Source organism: Astyanax mexicanus, chromosome 13, assembly GCF_023375975.1.
Source record: "Astyanax mexicanus isolate ESR-SI-001 chromosome 13, AstMex3_surface, whole genome shotgun sequence".
Lineage (NCBI taxonomy): Eukaryota > Metazoa > Chordata > Actinopteri > Characiformes > Acestrorhamphidae > Astyanax > Astyanax mexicanus.
In genome coordinates, this window is record NC_064420.1 from 52,345,001 (window position 1) to 52,365,000 (window position 20,000).

The window sequence follows — 20,000 nt, forward strand, 5'->3', positions numbered from 1 at the left end:
AACAAACACTCCTATACACTAGAATATTAGATATTAGTCTGTAAACACCCTCAATAAACATTCCTATACACAAGAATAGGATATATTAGTCTATAAACACCCTCAACAAACACTCCTATACACTAGAATAGGAGATATTAGTCTATAAACACCCTCAATAAACATTCCTATACACTAGAATAGGAGATATTAGTCTACAAACACCCTCACTAAACACTCCTATACACTAGAATAGGAGATATTAGTCTATAAACACCCTCAATAAACATTCCTATACACTAGAATAGGAGATATTAGTCTACAAACACCCTCACTAAACACTCCTATACACTAGAATAGGAGATATTAGTCTATAAACACCCTCACTAAACACTCCTATACACTAGAATAGGAGATATTAGTCTATAAACACCCTCAATAAACACTCCTATACACTAGAATAAGAGATATTAGTATATAAACACCCTTAATAAACACTCCTATACACTAGAATAGGAGATATTAGTCTATAAACACCTTCAATAAACATTCCTATACACAAGAATAGGAGATATTAGTCTATAAACACCTTCAATAAACACTCCTATACATTAGAATAGGAGATATTAGTCTATAAACACCCTCAATAAACACTCCTATACACTAGAATAAGAGATATTAGTCTATAAACACCCTCAATAAACACTCCTATACACTAGAATAGGAGATATTAGTCTATAAACACCTTCAATAAACATTCCTATACACAAGAATAGGAGATATTAGTCTATAAACACCCTCAATAAACACTCCTATACACTAGAATAAGAGATATTAGTCTATAAACACCCTCAATAAACACTCCTATACACTAGAATAGGAGATATTAGTCTATAAACACCTTCAATAAACATTCCTATACACAAGAATAGGAGATATTAGTCTATAAACACCTTCAATAAACACTCCTATACATTAGAATAGGAGATATTAGTCTATAAACACCCTCAATAAACACTCCTATACACTAGAATAAGAGATATTAGTCTATAAACACCCTCAACAAACACTCCTATACACTAGAATAGGAGATATTAGTCTATAAACACCCTCAATAAACACTCCTATACACTAGAATAGGAGATATTAGTCTATAAACACCCTCAACAAACACTCCTATACACTAGAATATTAGATATTAGTCTGTAAACACCCTCAATAAACATTCATATACACAAGAATAGGAGATATTAGTCTATAAACACCCTCAACAAACACTCCTATACACTAGAATAGGAGATATTAGTCTATAAACACCTTCAATAAACACTCCTATACATTAGAATAGGAGATATTAGTCTATAAACACCCTCAATAAACACTCCTATACACTAGAATAGGAGATATTAGTCTATAAACACCCTCAATAAACACTCCTATACAATAGAATAGGAGATATTAGTCTATAAACACCCTCAATAAACACTCCTATACACTAGAATAGGAGATATTAGCCTATAAACACCCTCAATAAACACTCCTATACACTAGAATAGAAGATATTAGTCTTTAAACACCCTCAATAAACACTCCTATACACTAGAATAGAGGATTTTAGTGTATAAATATTGTGTTCAGTATTGAGAATAAAAATAGAATTTACATTGCAAACAAGATCCTGAGTTAATACTGACGAGAGCAATCAGCTCCTGTAGCACCTGTTATCACACACACACACACACACACACACACACACATACACACACACACATACACACACACATACACACACACGCACACATACACATACACACACACACACACACTTTCTAACATAAGGTGATGTTTTTGTTTGGGCCTGGGAAATATATACGTAGAATCATTAAATCAGTTAAAGTTTTATTGTTTGATTATTTGATTCTGTGTGTGTATATTTGTAAGTGTAAAATTGTGAGTGTAGAATTTTGTGTGTAGAATTCCAACTATAGAGTTGCAACTATGGAATTGTAATTGTACACTTTGTGAGTGTGAAATTATGAGTGTAGAATTGTAAATGTTAACGTGTTTTATCACATGATGCTTCGGGAACTGCAGATGAAAAGTTGTGAGTCGGCAATTTTATAACCTTAACCTTCTTTATTATTATTATTATTATTATTATTATTATTATTATTATTATTATTATTATTATTATTATTATTATTATTATTATTATTAATAATAATTGAGATCATCTCATTAGCTGTTGTGTAGATTAAGTCTTATTGGCTGTCTGTATTGATTACCAAAATTTCATTCGCTTTCATCATTGTCATCATTTGATTGGCTCTTCATAATTGTCATTTCTGTTGAGTTATTTGGTTTACTCTCATTGGCTGCTGAATTAATTGGCATTATCTCATTTGCTCTTAAATTGATTCACATAATCTAATTTGCTATTGATTTCATTGACGTCCTCTCATTGGCGTTTAAATTGATTGACGTCCTGTCATTGACTGTTAAGTTGATTGACTTCCTCTCATTAGCGTTTGAGTTGATTGATGTCCTCTCATTGGCTTTTGAGTTGATTGATGTCCTCTCATTGGCTTTTGAGTTGATTGACGTCCTTTCATTGGCTGTTGAGTTGATTGATGTTGTCTCATTGGCTGTTGTGCTATTTAACATCATCTTGTTCGCTTTTAAGTTGATTTATGTCCTCTCATTGGCTGTTGTGCTCATTACCATCATCTCATTGGCTTTTGAGTTCATTGATGTTGTCTCATTGGTTGAGTTGCTGAGTTGATTGATGTCCTCTCATTGGCTGTTAAGTTGTTTATGTCGTCTTATTGGTTAATTGAAATCTCTAGTTGTTTGCATTGACTGGGCATGCTCTTATTTGCTGTTGGGTTGCTTGCAATTTTCTCATTGGCTGTGCTTGTTAATTGTGGCCTCTGATTGGCTGTGTGTTTTGATTGGCAGGTGCAGTGGCCAGTTCGGTGGTGAAGCAGAAGTTGGCAGAGGTGATCCTGAAGAAGAGGAAGGAGAAAAGCAGCACAAACCCCCTCAGCAGCACACCTGTAGCGTACAGGTACACACACACACACTGTACACACAAACACAAACACTGTACACACACACTGTACACACACACTGTACTCTCTCAGTTCTGTAGCTGTAGCAGGGTTTAATTGTATCCGTGTTTGTGTAGAGAGTTGGCTCCGGATCCCAGCGTCTCGCTGCAGCCCCACCTCTCCTCCCCCCCGCAGCCCCATCCCGACGGACCCGACGACCCCCCCCTCAGGAGAGCAAGTACGTACACACCCACTGGCTACTTTATTGGAAACACCTATCTTGTTGCCACTTTATTTTAGGAGCCCATCTTCTCAAGGTTCAGTCCTTAAACCTCTCCTTCATCATATACAGACTTCCTGTTCATGATACAACATGTAGCTTTTTTAGGAATCATCAGTGTGCCTTTGCTATTGTAACGACGGGAAAAGTACACCATGCTCATCTCGAAACGCAAAGCAAAAGTCACATACATACTAATTCTAATTCTTAATTAATCATGGGTGTGGGTAATTTTGGGCGTAATGTGAAATAATAAACCAATCAGAGAGTCTCTAAGTTACTTATCATTCATTTTAAGAGTAGAACCAGATGAGCTCTGTCTTTGGTGGATTGCTATTGTAACGGTGCAGCTACCTGGACGTGTTCAACAAACTCTTCTCAGCAGAGGAAACTGAGCTGCTGGTTGACGCTGTGAAGGAGCTCCAGCAGCTCATTTACGGGAACAGCAATGTTGTTTTATTTACTATTCTGTTTATTGTTGATGTAAAAGTTGGGTTTGTGCTGCTGTGTGTTCATGTGTGTGTAATAAGTGGGGGTGTACGCTCGGCTCGGCACGGCGCCTGTGTTACCGAGATAGCGATGAACGTCTGACTGTTGGCGTCTGTCTAGGTTGTATTCAGTCAGTGGAGCTCCTGTGTTTTCTGTTACCAAGATAAACAAGATAAAACTCCAGAAATGTACCTGAACACACCTCATTTCCAGAACACCACGCCCATCAGTGTAGATATATTCAGAAGATCTGCTGCTGTTTAAACCAGACAGGAGGAAGGAGTGAAAATACACTGTTGGTGGGGTGTGAGATAGCAATGAGCATCACAACCTGCCTTATGCAGAGTGTAAGTTCTTCATACTAGCCACTTCATTAGAAATGGTGCGTTTGTTCTGTCTGTAGTGTGTGTAGTGTGTGTTAGTGTGTGATAGTGTGTGTTAGTGTGTGTAGTGTGTGTGTAGTGTGTGTAGTGTGTGTGTTAGTGTGTCTAGTGTGTGTAGTGTGTGTGTAGTGTGTGTCTGGCTGGAGGCGAGAATAACTCAGTGAAATAGGAACTGCTATTTTAATCTCTCGCTCTCTGTGATCAGACACGGCTCCCGTCTAATTACACCCACAGCACCCGGCCGTGTTTACACACTAACACACCAGACTAATGTGTTGGGTAGGTGTGTGTTGGGGAGGTGAGTGTTGGGGAGGTGTGTGTTGGGGAGGTGAGTGTTGGGGAGGTGTGTGTTGGGGAGGTGTGTGTTGGGCAGGTGTGGGGAGGTGTGTGTTGGGGAGGTGAGTGTTGGGGAGGTGTGTGTTGGGGAGGTGTGTGTTGGGGAGGTGTGTGTTGGGGAGGTGTGTGTTGGGCAGGTGTGGGGAGGTGTGTGTTGGGGAGGTGAGTGTTGGGGAGGTGTGTGTTGGGGAGGTGTGTGTTGGGGAGGTGAGTGTTGGGGAGGTGAGTGTTAGGGAGGTGTGTGTTGGGCAGGTGTGTTGGGGAGGTGTGTTGGGGAGGTGTGTGTTGGGGAGGTGTGTGTTGGGGAGGTGTGTTGGGGAGGTGAGTGTTGCGGAGGTGTGTGTTGGGGAGGTGTGTGTTGGGGAGGTGTGTGTTGGGGATGTGTGTGTTGGGGAGGTGAGTGTTGGGGAGGTGTGTGTTGGGCAGGTGTGGGGAGGTGTGTGTTGGGGAGGTGAGTGTTGGGGAGGTGTGTGTTGGGGAGGTGTGTGTTGGGGAGGTGTGTTGGGGAGGTGAGTGTTGGGGAGGTGTGTGTTGGGGAGGTGTGTGTTGGGCAGGTGTGTGTTGGGGAGCTGTGTGTTGGGCAGGTGTGTGTTGGGGAGGTGAGTGTTGGGGGAGGTGTGTGTTGGGGAGGTGTGTGTTGGGGAGGTCTGTGTTGGGGAGGTGTGTGTTGGGGGAGGTGTTGGGGAGGTGTGTGTTGGGGAGGTGTGTGTTGGGGAGGTCTGTGTTGGGGAGGTGTGTGTTGGGGAGGTCTGTGTTGGGGAGGTGTGTGTTGGGGGAGGTGTTGGGGAGGTGTGTGTTGGGTAGGTGTGTGTTGTGCAGGTGTGTGTTGGGGAGGTGTGTGTTGGGCAGGTGTGTGTTGGGGAGGTGTGTGTTGGGCAGGTGTGTGTTGGGGAGGTGTATGTTGGGCAGGTGTGTGTTGGGGAGGTGTGTGTTGGGCAGGTGTGTGTTGGGGAGGTGTGTGTTGGGAAGGTGTGTGTTGGGGAGGTGTGTGTTGGGGAGGTGTGTGTTGGGCAGGTGTGTGTTGGGGAGCTGTGTGTTGGGCAGGTGTGTGTTGGGCAGGTGTGTGTTGGGGAGGTGAGTGTTGGGGGAGGTGTTGGGGAGGTGTGTGTTGGGCAGGTGTGTGTTGGGGAGGTGTGTGTTGGGGAGCTGTGTGTTGGGCAGGTGTGTGTTGGGCAGGTGTGTGTTGGGGAGGTCTGTGTTGGGGAGGTGAGTGTTGGGGGAGGTGTTGGGGAGGTGTGTGTTGGGCAGGTGTGTGTTGGGGAGGTGTGTGTTGGGGAGGTGTGTGTTGGGCAGGTGTGTGTTGGGGAGGTGTGTGTTGGGCAGGTGTGTGTTGGGGAGGTTTGTGTTGGGGAGGTGTGTGTTGGGCAGGTGTGTGTTGGGCAGGTGTGTGTTGGGGAGGTGAGTGTTGGGGGAGGTGTTGGGGAGGTGTGTGTTGGGCAGGTGTGTGTTGGGGAGGTGAGTGTTGGGGAGGTGTGTGTTGGGGAGGTGTGTGTTGGGGAGGTGTGTGTTGGGCAGGTGTGTGTTGGGCAGGTGTGTGTTGGGGAGGTGAGTGTTGGGGGAGGTGTTGGGGAGGTGTGTGTTGGGCAGGTGTGTGTTGGGGAGGTGAGTGTTGGGGGAGGTGTTGGGGAGGTGTGTGTTGGGGAGGTGTGTGTTGGGGAGGTGTGTGTTGGGCAGGTGTGTGTTGGGGAGGTGTGTGTTGGGCAGGTGTGTGTTGGGGAGGTGTGTGTTGGGCAGGTGTGTGTTGGGCAGGTGTGTGTTGGGGAGGTGTGTGTTGGGCAGGTGTGTGTTGGGGAGGTGTGTGTTGGGCAGGTGTGTGTTGTGCAGGTGTGTGTTGGGGAGGTGTGTGTTGTGCAGGTGTGTGTTGGGGAGGTGTGTGTTGGGCAGGTGTGTGTTGGGGAGGTGTGTGTTGGGCAGGTGTGTGTTGGGGAGGTGTGTGTTGGGCAGGTGTGTGTTGTGCAGGTGTGTGTTGGGGAGGTGTGTGTTGGGCAGGTGTGTGTTGGGCAGGTGTGTGTTGGGGAGGTGTGTGTTGGGCAGGTGTGTGTTGGGGAGGTGTGTGTTGGGCAGGTGTGTGTTGGGGAGGTGTGTGTTGTGCAGGTGTGTGTTGGGCAGGTGTGTGTTGGGCAGGTGTGTGTTGGGGAGGTGTGTGTTGGGCAGGTGTGTGTTGGGCAGGTGTGTGTTGGGGAGCTGTGTGTTGGGCAGGTGTGTGTTGGGCAGGTGTGTGTTGGGGAGGTGAGTGTTGGGGGAGGTGTTGGGGAGGTGTGTGTTGGGCAGGTGTGTGTTGGGGAGGTGTGTGTTGGGGAGTTGTGTGTTGGGCAGGTGTGTGTTGGGCAGGTGTGTGTTGGGGAGGTCTGTGTTGGGGAGGTGAGTGTTGGGGGAGGTGTTGGGGAGGTGTGTGTTGGGCAGGTGTGTGTTGGGGAGGTGTGTGTTGGGGAGGTGTGTGTTGGGCAGGTGTGTGTTGGGGAGGTGTGTGTTGGGCAGGTGTGTGTTGGGGAGGTTTGTGTTGGGGAGGTGTGTGTTGGGCAGGTGTGTGTTGGGCAGGTGTGTGTTGGGGAGGTGAGTGTTGGGGGAGGTGTTGGGGAGGTGTGTGTTGGGCAGGTGTGTGTTGGGGAGGTGAGTGTTGGGGGAGGTGTTGGGGAGGTGTGTGTTGGGGAGGTGTGTGTCGGGGAGGTGTGTGTTGGGCAGGTGTGTGTTGGGCAGGTGTGTGTTGGGGAGGTGAGTGTTGGGGGAGGTGTTGGGGAGGTGTGTGTTGGGCAGGTGTGTGTTGGGGAGGTGAGTGTTGGGGGAGGTGTTGGGGAGGTGTGTGTTGGGCAGGTGTGTGTTGGGGAGGTGTGTGTTGGGGAGGTGTGTGTTGGGCAGGTGTGTGTTGGGGAGGTGTGTGTTGGGCAGGTGTGTGTTGGGGAGGTGTGTGTTGGGCAGGTGTGTGTTGGGCAGGTGTGTGTTGGGGAGGTGTGTGTTGGGCAGGTGTGTGTTGGGGAGGTGTGTGTTGGGCAGGTGTGTGTTGTGCAGGTGTGTGTTGGGGAGGTGTGTGTTGTGCAGGTGTGTGTTGGGGAGGTGTGTGTTGGGCAGGTGTGTGTTGGGGAGGTGTGTGTTGGGCAGGTGTGTGTTGGGGAGGTGTGTGTTGGGCAGGTGTGTGTTGTGCAGGTGTGTGTTGGGGAGGTGTGTGTTGTGCAGGTGTGTGTTGGGGAGGTGTGTGTTGGGCAGGTGTGTGTTGGGCAGGTGTGTGTTGGGGAGGTGTGTGTTGGGCAGGTGTGTGTTGGGCAGGTGTGTGTTGGGGAGGTGTGTGTTGGGCAGGTGTGTGTTGGGGAGGTGTGTGTTGGGCAGGTGTGTGTTGGGGAGGTGTGTGTTGGGCAGGTGTGTGTTGTGCAGGTGTGTGTTGGGGAGGTGTGTGTTGGGCAGGTGTGTGTTGGGCAGGTGTGTGTTGGGGAGGTGTGTGTTGGGCAGGTGTGTGTTGGGGAGGTGTGTGTTGGGCAGGTGTGTGTTGGGGAGGTGTGTGTTGTGCAGGTGTGTGTTGGGCAGGTGTGTGTTGGGCAGGTGTGTGTTGGGCAGGTGTGTGTTGGGGAGGTGTGTGTTGGGCAGGTGTGTGTTGGGGAGGTGTGTGTTGTGCAGGTGTGTGTTGGGCAGGTGTGTGTTGGGGAGGTGTGTGTTGGGCAGGTGTGTGTTGGGGAGGTGTGTGTTGGGCAGGTGTGTGTTGTGCAGGTGTGTGTTGGGGAGGTGTGTGTTGGGCAGGTGTGTGTTGGGCAGGTGTGTGTTGGGGAGGTGTGTGTTGGGCAGGTGTGTGTTGGGGAGGTGTGTGTTGGGCAGGTGTGTGTTGGGGAGGTGTGTGTTGTGCAGGTGTGTGTTGGGCAGGTGTGTGTTGGGCAGGTGTGTGTTGGGGAGGTGTGTGTTGGGCAGGTGTGTGTTGGGCAGGTGTGTGTTGGGGAGGTGTGTGTTGGGCAGGTGTGTGTTGGGGAGGTGTGTGTTGGGCAGGTGTGTGTTGGGGAGGTGTGTGTTGTGCAGGTGTGTGTTGGGCAGGTGTGTGTTGGGGAGGTGTGTGTTGGGCAGGTGTGTGTTGGGGAGGTGTGTGTTGGGCAGGTGTGTGTTGGGCAGGTGTGTGTTGGGGAGGTGTGTGTTGGGCAGGTGTGTGTTGGGGAGGTGTGTGTTGGGCAGGTGTGTGTTGGGCAGGTGTGTGTTGGGGAGGTGTGTGTTGGGCAGGTGTGTGTTGGGGAGGTGTGTGTTGGGCAGGTGTGTGTTGGGGAGGTGTGTGTTGGGGAGGTGTGTGTTGGGCAGGTGTGTGTTGGGCAGGTGTGTGTTGGGCAGGTGTGTGTTGGGGAGGGTTAGACCCTCATTTACAGTGTTGCCGAGCTTTACAACATCAAAGGGACTGAAAACAATAGAAATAATAAGAATAAAATAGTAAAAAATTATAAAAATAAAGTAAGCACTAATTTTAAATCAACGTTTAATATATATATATATATACATACATATATATGTTAAACAGAAAATTCAGAAATACCATAAAAAAACAAATTGACAAATAAGAAGTAAAAAGATAATAGTATATATATTTATACATATATTAAAGATAAAAGTGATTTAGATCAATAAGTGATTATAAATTTATTCTGATGTTTAGGGTTATATTTATTTATTATTAATATTATTTATTCTGAACATCTATTGTGTGCGGTGTGTGTTTGTGTGTGTGTGTGTTTGTGTGTGTGTGTGTGTGTTTGTGTGTTCAGCCTCAGAACCCAACCTGAAGGTGAAGCATAAGCTAAAGAAGCACCTGAACACCAGGAAGAGCCCCCTGACCCGCAAAGAGAGCGCCCCCCCCACCATCAAACACCGAGCACCTGATACACTGGGTACACACACACACACTGTATACACAGACACACTATACGCACACACTATATACACTATACACACACTATACACACACACTATATACACAGACACACTATACACACACACTATATACACAGACACACTATACACACACACTATACACACACACTATATACACTATACACACACTATACGCACACACTATATACACTATACACACACTATACACACACACTATATACACAGACACACTATACACACACACTATACACACACACTATATACACTATACACACACACTATACGCACACACTATATACACTATACACACACTATACACACACACTATATACACAGACACACTATACGCACACACTATATACACAGACACACTATACACACACACTATATACACAGACACACTATACACACACACTATATACACAGACACACTATACACACACATACACACACACACACTATACACACACACTATATACACAGACACACTATACACACACACACACACACACTGTATACACACACACACTATACACACACACTCACTATACACACACACACACACACACACTGTATACACACACACTATATACACAGACACACTATACACACACATACACACACACACACTATACACACACACTATATACACAGACACACTATACACACACACACACACACACTGTATACACACACACACTATACACACACACTATATACACAGACACACTATACACACACATACACACACACACACTATACACACACACTATATACACAGACACACTATACACACACACACACACACACTGTATACACACACACACTATACACACACACTATATACACAGACACACTATACACACACACTATATACACACACACACTATACACACACACTATATACACAGACACACACTATACACACACACACACACACACACTATACACACACACTATACACACACACTATACACACACACACACACTATACACACACACACACACACTATACACACACACTATACACACACACTATATACACAGACACACTATACACACACACTATACACACACTATATACACAGACACACTATACACACACACACTATATACACACACACTATATAAACACACACACTATACACACACACTATATACACAGACACACTATACACACACACTATATACACAGACACACTATACACACACACACTATATACACACACACTATATAAACACACACTATACACACACACTATATACACAGACACACTATACACACACACACTATATACACACACACTATATAAACACACACACTATACACACACACTATATACACAGACACACTATACACACACACACTATATACACACACACTATATAAACACACACACTATACACACACTATATACACAGACACACTATACACACACACACTATATACACACACACTATATAAACACACACACTATACACACACACTATATACACAGACACACTATACACACACACACTATATACACACACACTATATAAACACACACACTATACACACACACTATATACACAGACACACTATACACACACACTATATACACACACACACTATACACACACACTATACACACACACTATATACACACACACACTATACACACACACTATATACACAGACACACTATACACACACACACACACACTATACACACACACTATACACACACACTATACACACACACACACACTATACACACACACACACTATACACACACACACTATATACACACACACACTATACACACACACTATACACACACACTATACACACACACACTATATACACACACACACTATACACACACACTATACACACACACTATACACACACACTATATACACAGACACACTATACACACACACTATACACACACTATACACACACTATACACACACACACTATATACACACACACACTATACACACACACTATACACACACACTATACACACACACTATACACACACACTATATACACAGACACACTATACACACACACTATACACACACACACACACTATACACACACACACTAGTTCAGTTCTGTACAGCAGAGCTTTATTGGCATGAATGTAAAAAGCAACACTATTGTCAAACTATATAACAGAAAACATATAAACATAAATAACAATAAAAGAAAGATTACATACATACAATTACAACAACAGAACGTAAGATATTTACAGGATTAACATTTAGAATTATTAATGATAATTTACAATAAAAGGAAACATGAGTGTGGAGGCTTTACAAATGTGTAATAATAAGCAATAAATCAGTAATATTATAAATTAGTTATAATAATTTATATTGTGTGCTTTTGTCCACACTGTTTCACACACTATACACAGACTATACACACACACACACACACTGTACACACTACACACACAAACACACACTATACACAGACTATACACACACACACTGTACACACTACACACACAAACACACACTATACACAGACTATACACACACACTGTACGCACACACACACTGTACACACTACACACACAAACACACACTATACACAGACTATACACACACACACTGTACACACACACTACACACCCACGCACACACTATACATGACATACTATAAACAAAACTACATACTATATAAAAACTATCTCTCTCTCTCTCTCTCTCTCTCTCTCTCTCTCTCAGACTCCTCCCCCAGTAGCAGTAGTACTCCAGTATCCGGGTGCAGTTCCCCTAACGACAGTCTGCCCAATGAGAACGGAGTGCTGCCCCCTGCTGGAGCTCTGAGTCATGAGGTGAGGATTAATAATGCGTTATAAACAGAGTATTAAGTTTATTCAGGCTGCTGCGCCTGCGCTGATCTCCTTATGCAGGCAGCTCCTCCCCACTAACACGCTCTCAGCGTAAGAGGCCAGTTCATTGGCTGCTTTTAGTTTTAAGGCGGGACTTTATCCTTAATCTGAAACTGGTTTGAATATTATAAGAGTGTGAGAGATGCTCAGAGAACCGAGTGTTCGGTTACCGTCTAACAGAGAACCAGCGCTGGTTCTGCACCAGCAGCACTGTTACTGTTACCCGCAGTGGTCCTAATGATTTGGCTCGTAAACCTGCATAAACACACACTATAATCATCAGAATATTCAGCTGCTGTTTAGTACTGAGGGCTTTGAGTTCGTGGAAAGTGTGCAGTTGGGAAGTGTGTGTGTGTGTGTGTTTGTGTGTTTGTGTGTGTGTGTGAGTGTGTGTGTGTGTGTGTGTGTGTGTGGAGAGCCCTATAATGAAATGTTTTAAACAGAGACACTGGAGAAGGACAACCGACACACAATCCCACACTGCGCACCTTATCAACATAAACACACACACACACAGTGTACACACACACACACACACACACACTACTGTTTACACTAGTTTTTCCCCATTTTCTCCCCAATTTACGCGGCCAATTACCCAACCCCCCCCCCCATCACTAGTGATGCTCCAACACCAGGAGGGTGAAGTCCAGCACACGCCTCCTCCGATACATGTGAAGTCAGAAAGCGCAGCGACTCGGTTCTGATACATCAGCTCACAGACGCAGCCTTGTGCTGATCCACATCACCCTAGTAGTGATGAGGAGAAAGAGAGAGCACCATCTACTGTACTGTACACACCCAGAGAGAGCAAGGACAACTGTGCTCTCTCAGGACTCCAGCAGCTGATGGCAAGCTGCATGACTGGGATTTGAACCAGCGATCTCCCGATCATAGTGGCAGCGCTTTACACTGCTGAATCGATGCTCCACAGGGGCTGGTGGGATATAGAGGGGATTAAACCCCAGTATTGATCAGTGATTAGTAGAACTGTAGATAAACGAGCTGCTGCTGCAAAATCTAATGTAGCCAAAACACAGTAACTTACTGACAGTATGAGTTAAAGTACTGACGAGTATGTGTGTGTGTGTGTGTAATGTGTGTGTGCGTGTGTGTGTGTGTGTGTGTGTAATGTGTGTGTGTGTGTGTGTGTGTAATGTGTGTGTGTGTGTGTAATGTGTGTGTGTGTGTGTGTGTGTGTAATGTGTGTGTGTGTGTGTGTGTGTAATGTGTGTGTGTGTGTAATGTGTGTGTGTGTGTGTGTGTGTGTAATGTGTGTGTGTGTGTGTGTGTGTGTGTGTGTGTAATGTGTGTGTAATGTGTGTGTGTGTGTAATGTGTGTGTGTGTGTGTGTGTGTGTGTGTGTGTGTGTGTAATGTGTGTGTGTGTGTGTGTGTGTGTGTGTGTGTAATGTGTGTGTAATGTGTCTGTGTGTGTGTGTGTGTGTGTGTGTGTGTGTGTGTGTAATGTGTGTGTGTGTGTGTGTGTGTGTGTAGGCTCAGAGGATTTTATTGCCGGACGGATCTCTGGCTCATTTCTCGGTTCCGGTTCACTCCTCCCTCCCCACCATCACACTGGGGCTCCCGGCTCACGCCAAGGTAACTCACTACTGACCCACATACACATCACTAATAATCACTACACACACTGATCATGTGATTAATAATGTTAACGGTAATGGTGATTGATAATGAAAATGAGAATAATAATAATATAATAAAATAGTGATAATGATAGTGATTAATAATGATAATGGTAACATGATAAAGGTACTATTGATTAATAATTGAATATTGATAATTGACGATGGCAATGGTAATGATGGTGATTAATAATTATGGTAAAATTATAAGGTAATCATAATAATGATTGATAATAGTAGCGGTAATGATGGTAGAGAATGATAATGGTAGTGATAATATTATTGATGTTGGTGATAATGTTAGTGATATTGATCATTTTAATGATATTATTAAAGATGATGATAATGTTAAAGATGATAATGTTAATGGTAATAGTAATAATAATGATAATAATGATAATGTTAATAATGATAATGTTAATAATGATAATGTTAAAGATGATAATGTTAATGATGATAATGTTAATGACGACAATGTTAATAATGGTAATGTTAATAATGATAATGTTAATAATGATAATGTTAATACTGATAATGTTAATAATGATAATGTTAATAATGATAATGTTAATAATGATAATGTTAAAGATGATAATGGTAATAGTAATAATAATGATAATAATGGTAATGTTAATAATGATAATGTTAATAATGATAATGTTAAAGATGATAATGGTAATGGTAATAGTAATAATAATGTTAATAATGATAATGTTAATAATGATAATGTTAAAGATGATAATGTTAATGATGACAATGTTAATAATGATAATGTTAAAGATGATAATGTTAATGACGACAATGTTAATAATGGTAATGTTAAAGATGATAATGGTAATAGTAATAATAATGTTAATAATGGTAATGTTAATAATGATAATGTTAATAATGATAATGTTAATAATGATAATGTTAAAGATGATAATGGTAATAGTAATAATAATGATAATAATGATAATGTTAATAATGATAATGTTAATAATGATAATGTTAAAGATGATAATGGTAATAGTAATAATAATGTTAATAATGGTAATGTTAATAATGATAATGTTAATAATGATAATGTTAAAGATGATAATGTTAATGATGATAATGTTAATGACGACAATGTTAATAATGGTAATGTTAATAATGATAATGTTAATAATGGTAATGTTAATAATGATAATGTTAATAATGATAATGTTAATAATGATAATGTTAATAATGATAATGTTAATAACGGTAATGTTAATAACGATAATGTTAATAATGGTAATGTTAATAATGATAATGTTAATAATGGTAATGTTAATAATGATAATGTTAATAATGATAATGTTAATAATGATAATGTTAATAATGATAATGTTAATAACGGTAATGTTAATAACGATAATGTTAATAATGGTAATGTTAATAATGATAATGTTAATAATGGTAATGTTAATAATGATAATGTTAAAGATGATAATGTTAATAATGGTAATGTTAATAATGATAATGTTAATAATGGTAATGTTAATAATGATAATGTTAATGGTAATGTTTGGCGTGTCTGCAGGTGGAGGGGGAAGTGGGCGGGCTGAAGCTGGGTCGGGTGCCGCTGGTGTCGGGCGGGTCTCCGGTTCTGGTGCCACTGGGTGTGGAGGAGCAGAGCGCCCCCCTGCTGCAGCCGCTGTTCATCCTGGAGCCGTCCGGTCTGGTTCACGCGCCGCTGCTGGCAGGTCAGTACACACCACAGAGCGGGCGTTTCTGATAAACTGGCCGGTGGGCGGAGCCGGAGCAGGGTTTATAAATGTGTGAATGTTCAGTTCCAGGTTTGAGTCCGCTGCAGTTCAGCGCCGCCCCCGGACCCCATAAACCCCTGAGCCGGACCCGGTCAGAACCCCTGCCCCCGAGCCCCCGGACCCTCCACACACACCTACTGCACCAACAGCACCACGGCAACCAGATCCTGCACAGACTCAAACAACACACACACCTGGGCAAGGTGAGATCACACACATAAAAAACACATAATTTCAGAAAAAAAGATCATCATACTGAACGATATAAAACATGGTGTCGTAGTGTGTGATGATCTGGAGCTGCTGGATAAAACTTGCTGTAATAGATTGAAGCAGGAATTCTGCTGTTTATCAGAAAATCCTCCATCTGTTTCTTACTGACCTCAAGCTCAGGAGTTACTTGGGTTCTGCAGCAGGACAATGACCCAAAACACACAAACAAGTCAAGTTCAGTGTCTCTGAATGGATTAAAATTTAACTAAATGAAGATTTTGGAGGGTCTAGTTAAAGTCTGATTGAGATGCTGTGGATGATCTTAAACAGGACTTTTATTCTGGAAAATCCTCCAACGAGTCTGAATTAAAACTGTAATTCTGTAAAGAAGAGTGGAACTAAATTCCTCCACAGAGATGAGAAAGACTCGTTATCAGCTACCAGTAAAGACTGATTACAGAGAAGAACAAACTAATTATTACATTTAGATTCAGATTTAGATTCAGATTTAGATTCAGATTTAGATTCAGATTTAGATTCAGATTCAGATTCAGATTTAGGGGTAATTAGTTTTCACAGCTCTGTATGTAAATGTGTTTATATTATGTGGGTTCTGCAGCTCATGACGAAGTCCAGTGAGAAGCCCCGCCTCCGACAAATTCCCTCCGAGGATATGGACTCAGAGGAGGGGGGGTCATCGGGGGCAGAGTCAATGAGGGAGGCAGAGAGTCAGGATGATCAACTCAACCTACAACAGACACTCATACTCAACCAGGTAACACACACACACACACACACACACACACACACACACACACACTCACACACACTCACACACACACTCACACTATACACACACACACACACTCACACACTCACACACACACTCACACACTCACACTATACACACACACAATGTAATAATAAATGTTTTATTGTATTGTGATATATTTTCATATCATATATACAGTGTAATTTAAGAATCAGTGCGTAAGGAACACTGAACACAATCAGAGTGATATTAATCTCGTTTAAATAAAATTACTGCACTGTGTATCGGAGAGAAAATTTAAATAATCTGCCTCTACTGACACATAAATACAGTACACTACTTAAATACTATGTACCATAAATACCGTAAATAGTCTTTAAATACTGTCGGACAGATTTTATAATGTATTTATACAGATTTATATGATTATATTATATTCACTCAAATTAAAATATATAAATCTAAATTAAATATAAAATGTAAAAGAAAAAAATAATAATTTATCCTGATTTATCCAGATGTAAATGTAGAATAGGAGGGAGTTCCTCTTTATTATAGAAGCCGTCCCGCTGGACGTCAGGTAATAATAATCATTATTAATATTAATATGATCAGATCTGTGCTGAGCTCAGTGTTGTAATGCGTGACCTGGTCCAGCAGAGGACGCTGCAGAACAGCACACACTCTGATCATTAATAAACACAGAGTATAGTAGAGTATAGAGGAGTATTTACCCACCACGACTGATCAATACTGATCTATTTCATTCTTTTTTATTACTTCTCTTTTATAATGTTTGTTTTTTTAACTGATAGACTTTCATTTGTTTTTTTATACCGAATGGGTACTTATTGTTTATTATTATGTTTTCTTTTATTAATTTACTTTTATTATTATTTTATATTGATGGACATTTATTCTCTAATATTACTTTTTCTTACATTTGAAAGACTTATATTATTTAATTATAGTATTTATACTGACACAGTATATTACTGTATACATGACTACACTATATATCACTGTATATATGAATACAATATATATTGCTGTATATATGAGTATATGACATCAGTATTTACTATTGTTTCACTTTTATATTTATAGGTGTATAGATTTTATTATTTCCTGGTTTAATGTTTGGTAATAATTGTGTGTGTATTGTGCGTGTGTGTATGGTGTGTGTGTATTGTGTGTGTGTGTGTGTGTGTGTGTGTGTGTGTGTGTGTGTGTGTGTGTGTGTGTGTGTGTGTGTGCAGTCTCGGCTGTGGGAGACGCAGAAGCAGCTGCAGCAGTTGCGCAGACAGACAGCCCACATGGAGACGCTGGCGGTTCCCATGATGCTCAGCGGCGTCCACCGGCCGCTGTCCCGCACCCAGTCGTCCCCCGCCTCCACCTCCCTCACCCTGCCCGAAAAAACCCTGCCCATCACTAGCTCCGCCCCCGAAACACACAGCCAACCACGCTTCACCACAGGTACTGCCACTGACCAATCACAGACCAGGGAGATCAGAACCAATCACAGCCCAGAGAGATCAGAACCAATTACAGACCAGGGAGATCAGAACCAATTACAGCTCAGAGAGATCAGAACCAGTCACAGACCAGAGAGATCAGAACCAATTACAGACCAGGGAGATCAGAACCAATCACAGCCCAGAGAGATCAGAACCAGTCACAGACCAGGGAGATCAGAACCAATCACAGCCCAGAGAGATCAGAACCAGTCACAGACCAGGGAGATCAGAACCAATCACAGCCCAGAGAGATCAAAACCAATCACAGTCCAGAGAGACCAGACCAGACCAGAACCAATCACTGGGCTTAGAGATCAGACAAGAACCAATCACAGCCCAGAGAGACCAGAGACAAACCAATCACAGTCCAGAGAGATCAGAACCAATCACATCCCAGAGAGATCAGAACCAATCAGAGCCCAGAGATATCAGATTAAACCAAATACAGGCCATAGAGATCACACAAGGACTAATCACAGCTCAGAGATCAGAGTGAAACCAATCACAGCTCAGAGAGATCAGAACCAATTACAGCTCAGAGAGATCAGAACCAATCACAGCCCAGAAAGATCAGAACATTCATAGCCCAAAGAAATCAGAACCAATCACAGCTCATAGAGATCAGAACCAATCGCAGCCCAGAAAGATCAGAACATTCATAGCCCAAAGAAATCAGAACCAATCACAGCCCATAGAGATCAGAACCAATCGCAGCCCAGACAGATCAGAACATTCATAGCCCAAAGAAATCAGAACCAATCACAGCCCATAGAGATCAGAACCAGTCGCAGCCCAGAAAGATCAGAACCAGTCACAGATCATTACTATATTTCATTCAGACGTAGATCAGGTATTAAAGCGAGTGTTTGTGTGCAGGTCTGGTGTACGACTCTCAGATGTTGAAGCATCAGTGTACCTGTGGAGATAACAGCACTCACCCAGAGCATGCTGGGAGAATCCAGAGCATCTGGTCCCGCCTTCAGGAGAGAGGCCTGAGGGTCCAGTGTGAGGTAACAGCGCCCGTACCAAACATCTAGCAACATCTACCAAACATCTAGTAACACCTACCAAGCACTTAGGATACGTCTAGCAACACCTCAACAACCACCTAGCCAACCCTTATCTACCACATAGCAACACCTCAACAACCACCTAGCCAACCCTTATCTACCACATAGCAACACCTTAACAACCACCTAGCCAACCCTTATCTACCACATAGCAACACCTCAACAACCACCTAGCCAACCCTTATCTACCACATAGCAACACCTCAACAACCACCTAGCCAACCCTTATCTACCACATAGCAACACCTCAACAACCACCTAGCCAACCCTTATCTACCACATAGCAACACCTCAACAATTGCATAGCAAACACTTAGGAACCATCTGTAAACACTTTAGCAACTATGTAGCAAGACCCTCGGATCCAACTAGTAAAACCTCAGCAAACACCTAGCAAGCCCTTAGCAACCACCTAGCAACACCTCAACCACCACCAGGCAGGTTTTTAGAAACCATCTAAAAGCACCTGAGCCACTATCAAGCAAGCACTTAGAAAACACCTAGAAACACCTCAACCACCACCTAGCAAGCCCCTATGAACCATCTAACAACACCTGAGCCACCATCTAGCAAGCCCATAGCAGCCATCTATCAATACCTTAACAACCACAGAGCAAGTCTTTTAGCACCTGTCTAGAAACACCTTAACAACTACCAAGTCCTTAGGAACCATCTAGCAAAACCTTAACAACCCCCTAGCAAGCCCCCAGATCCATCTAGCAACACGTCAGCAACCACGTAGCAAGCC

The 20,000-nt window shown here is 42.9% G+C and overlaps 1 protein-coding gene across 10 annotated transcripts in view; it reads left to right on the forward strand.

Annotated features, from left to right (window-relative positions):
* Window positions 1–20,000, forward strand: part of hdac7a (histone deacetylase 7a) — a 103,023-nt gene that overhangs the window by 62,463 nt on the left and 20,560 nt on the right. For all 10 annotated transcript variants that reach the window (XM_049486494.1, XM_049486498.1, XM_049486499.1 and 7 more), the window contains 10 exons: window positions 2,938–3,046; window positions 3,167–3,267; window positions 9,242–9,364; window positions 12,100–12,209; window positions 13,763–13,864; window positions 15,455–15,617; window positions 15,705–15,883; window positions 16,513–16,668; window positions 17,925–18,141; window positions 19,059–19,192. In XM_049486494.1, the coding sequence (XP_049342451.1) occupies window positions 2,938–3,046; window positions 3,167–3,267; window positions 9,242–9,364; window positions 12,100–12,209; window positions 13,763–13,864; window positions 15,455–15,617; window positions 15,705–15,883; window positions 16,513–16,668; window positions 17,925–18,141; window positions 19,059–19,192 (1,394 nt within the window). The remainder of the gene's footprint in view (window positions 1–2,937; window positions 3,047–3,166; window positions 3,268–9,241; window positions 9,365–12,099; window positions 12,210–13,762; window positions 13,865–15,454; window positions 15,618–15,704; window positions 15,884–16,512; window positions 16,669–17,924; window positions 18,142–19,058; window positions 19,193–20,000) is intronic.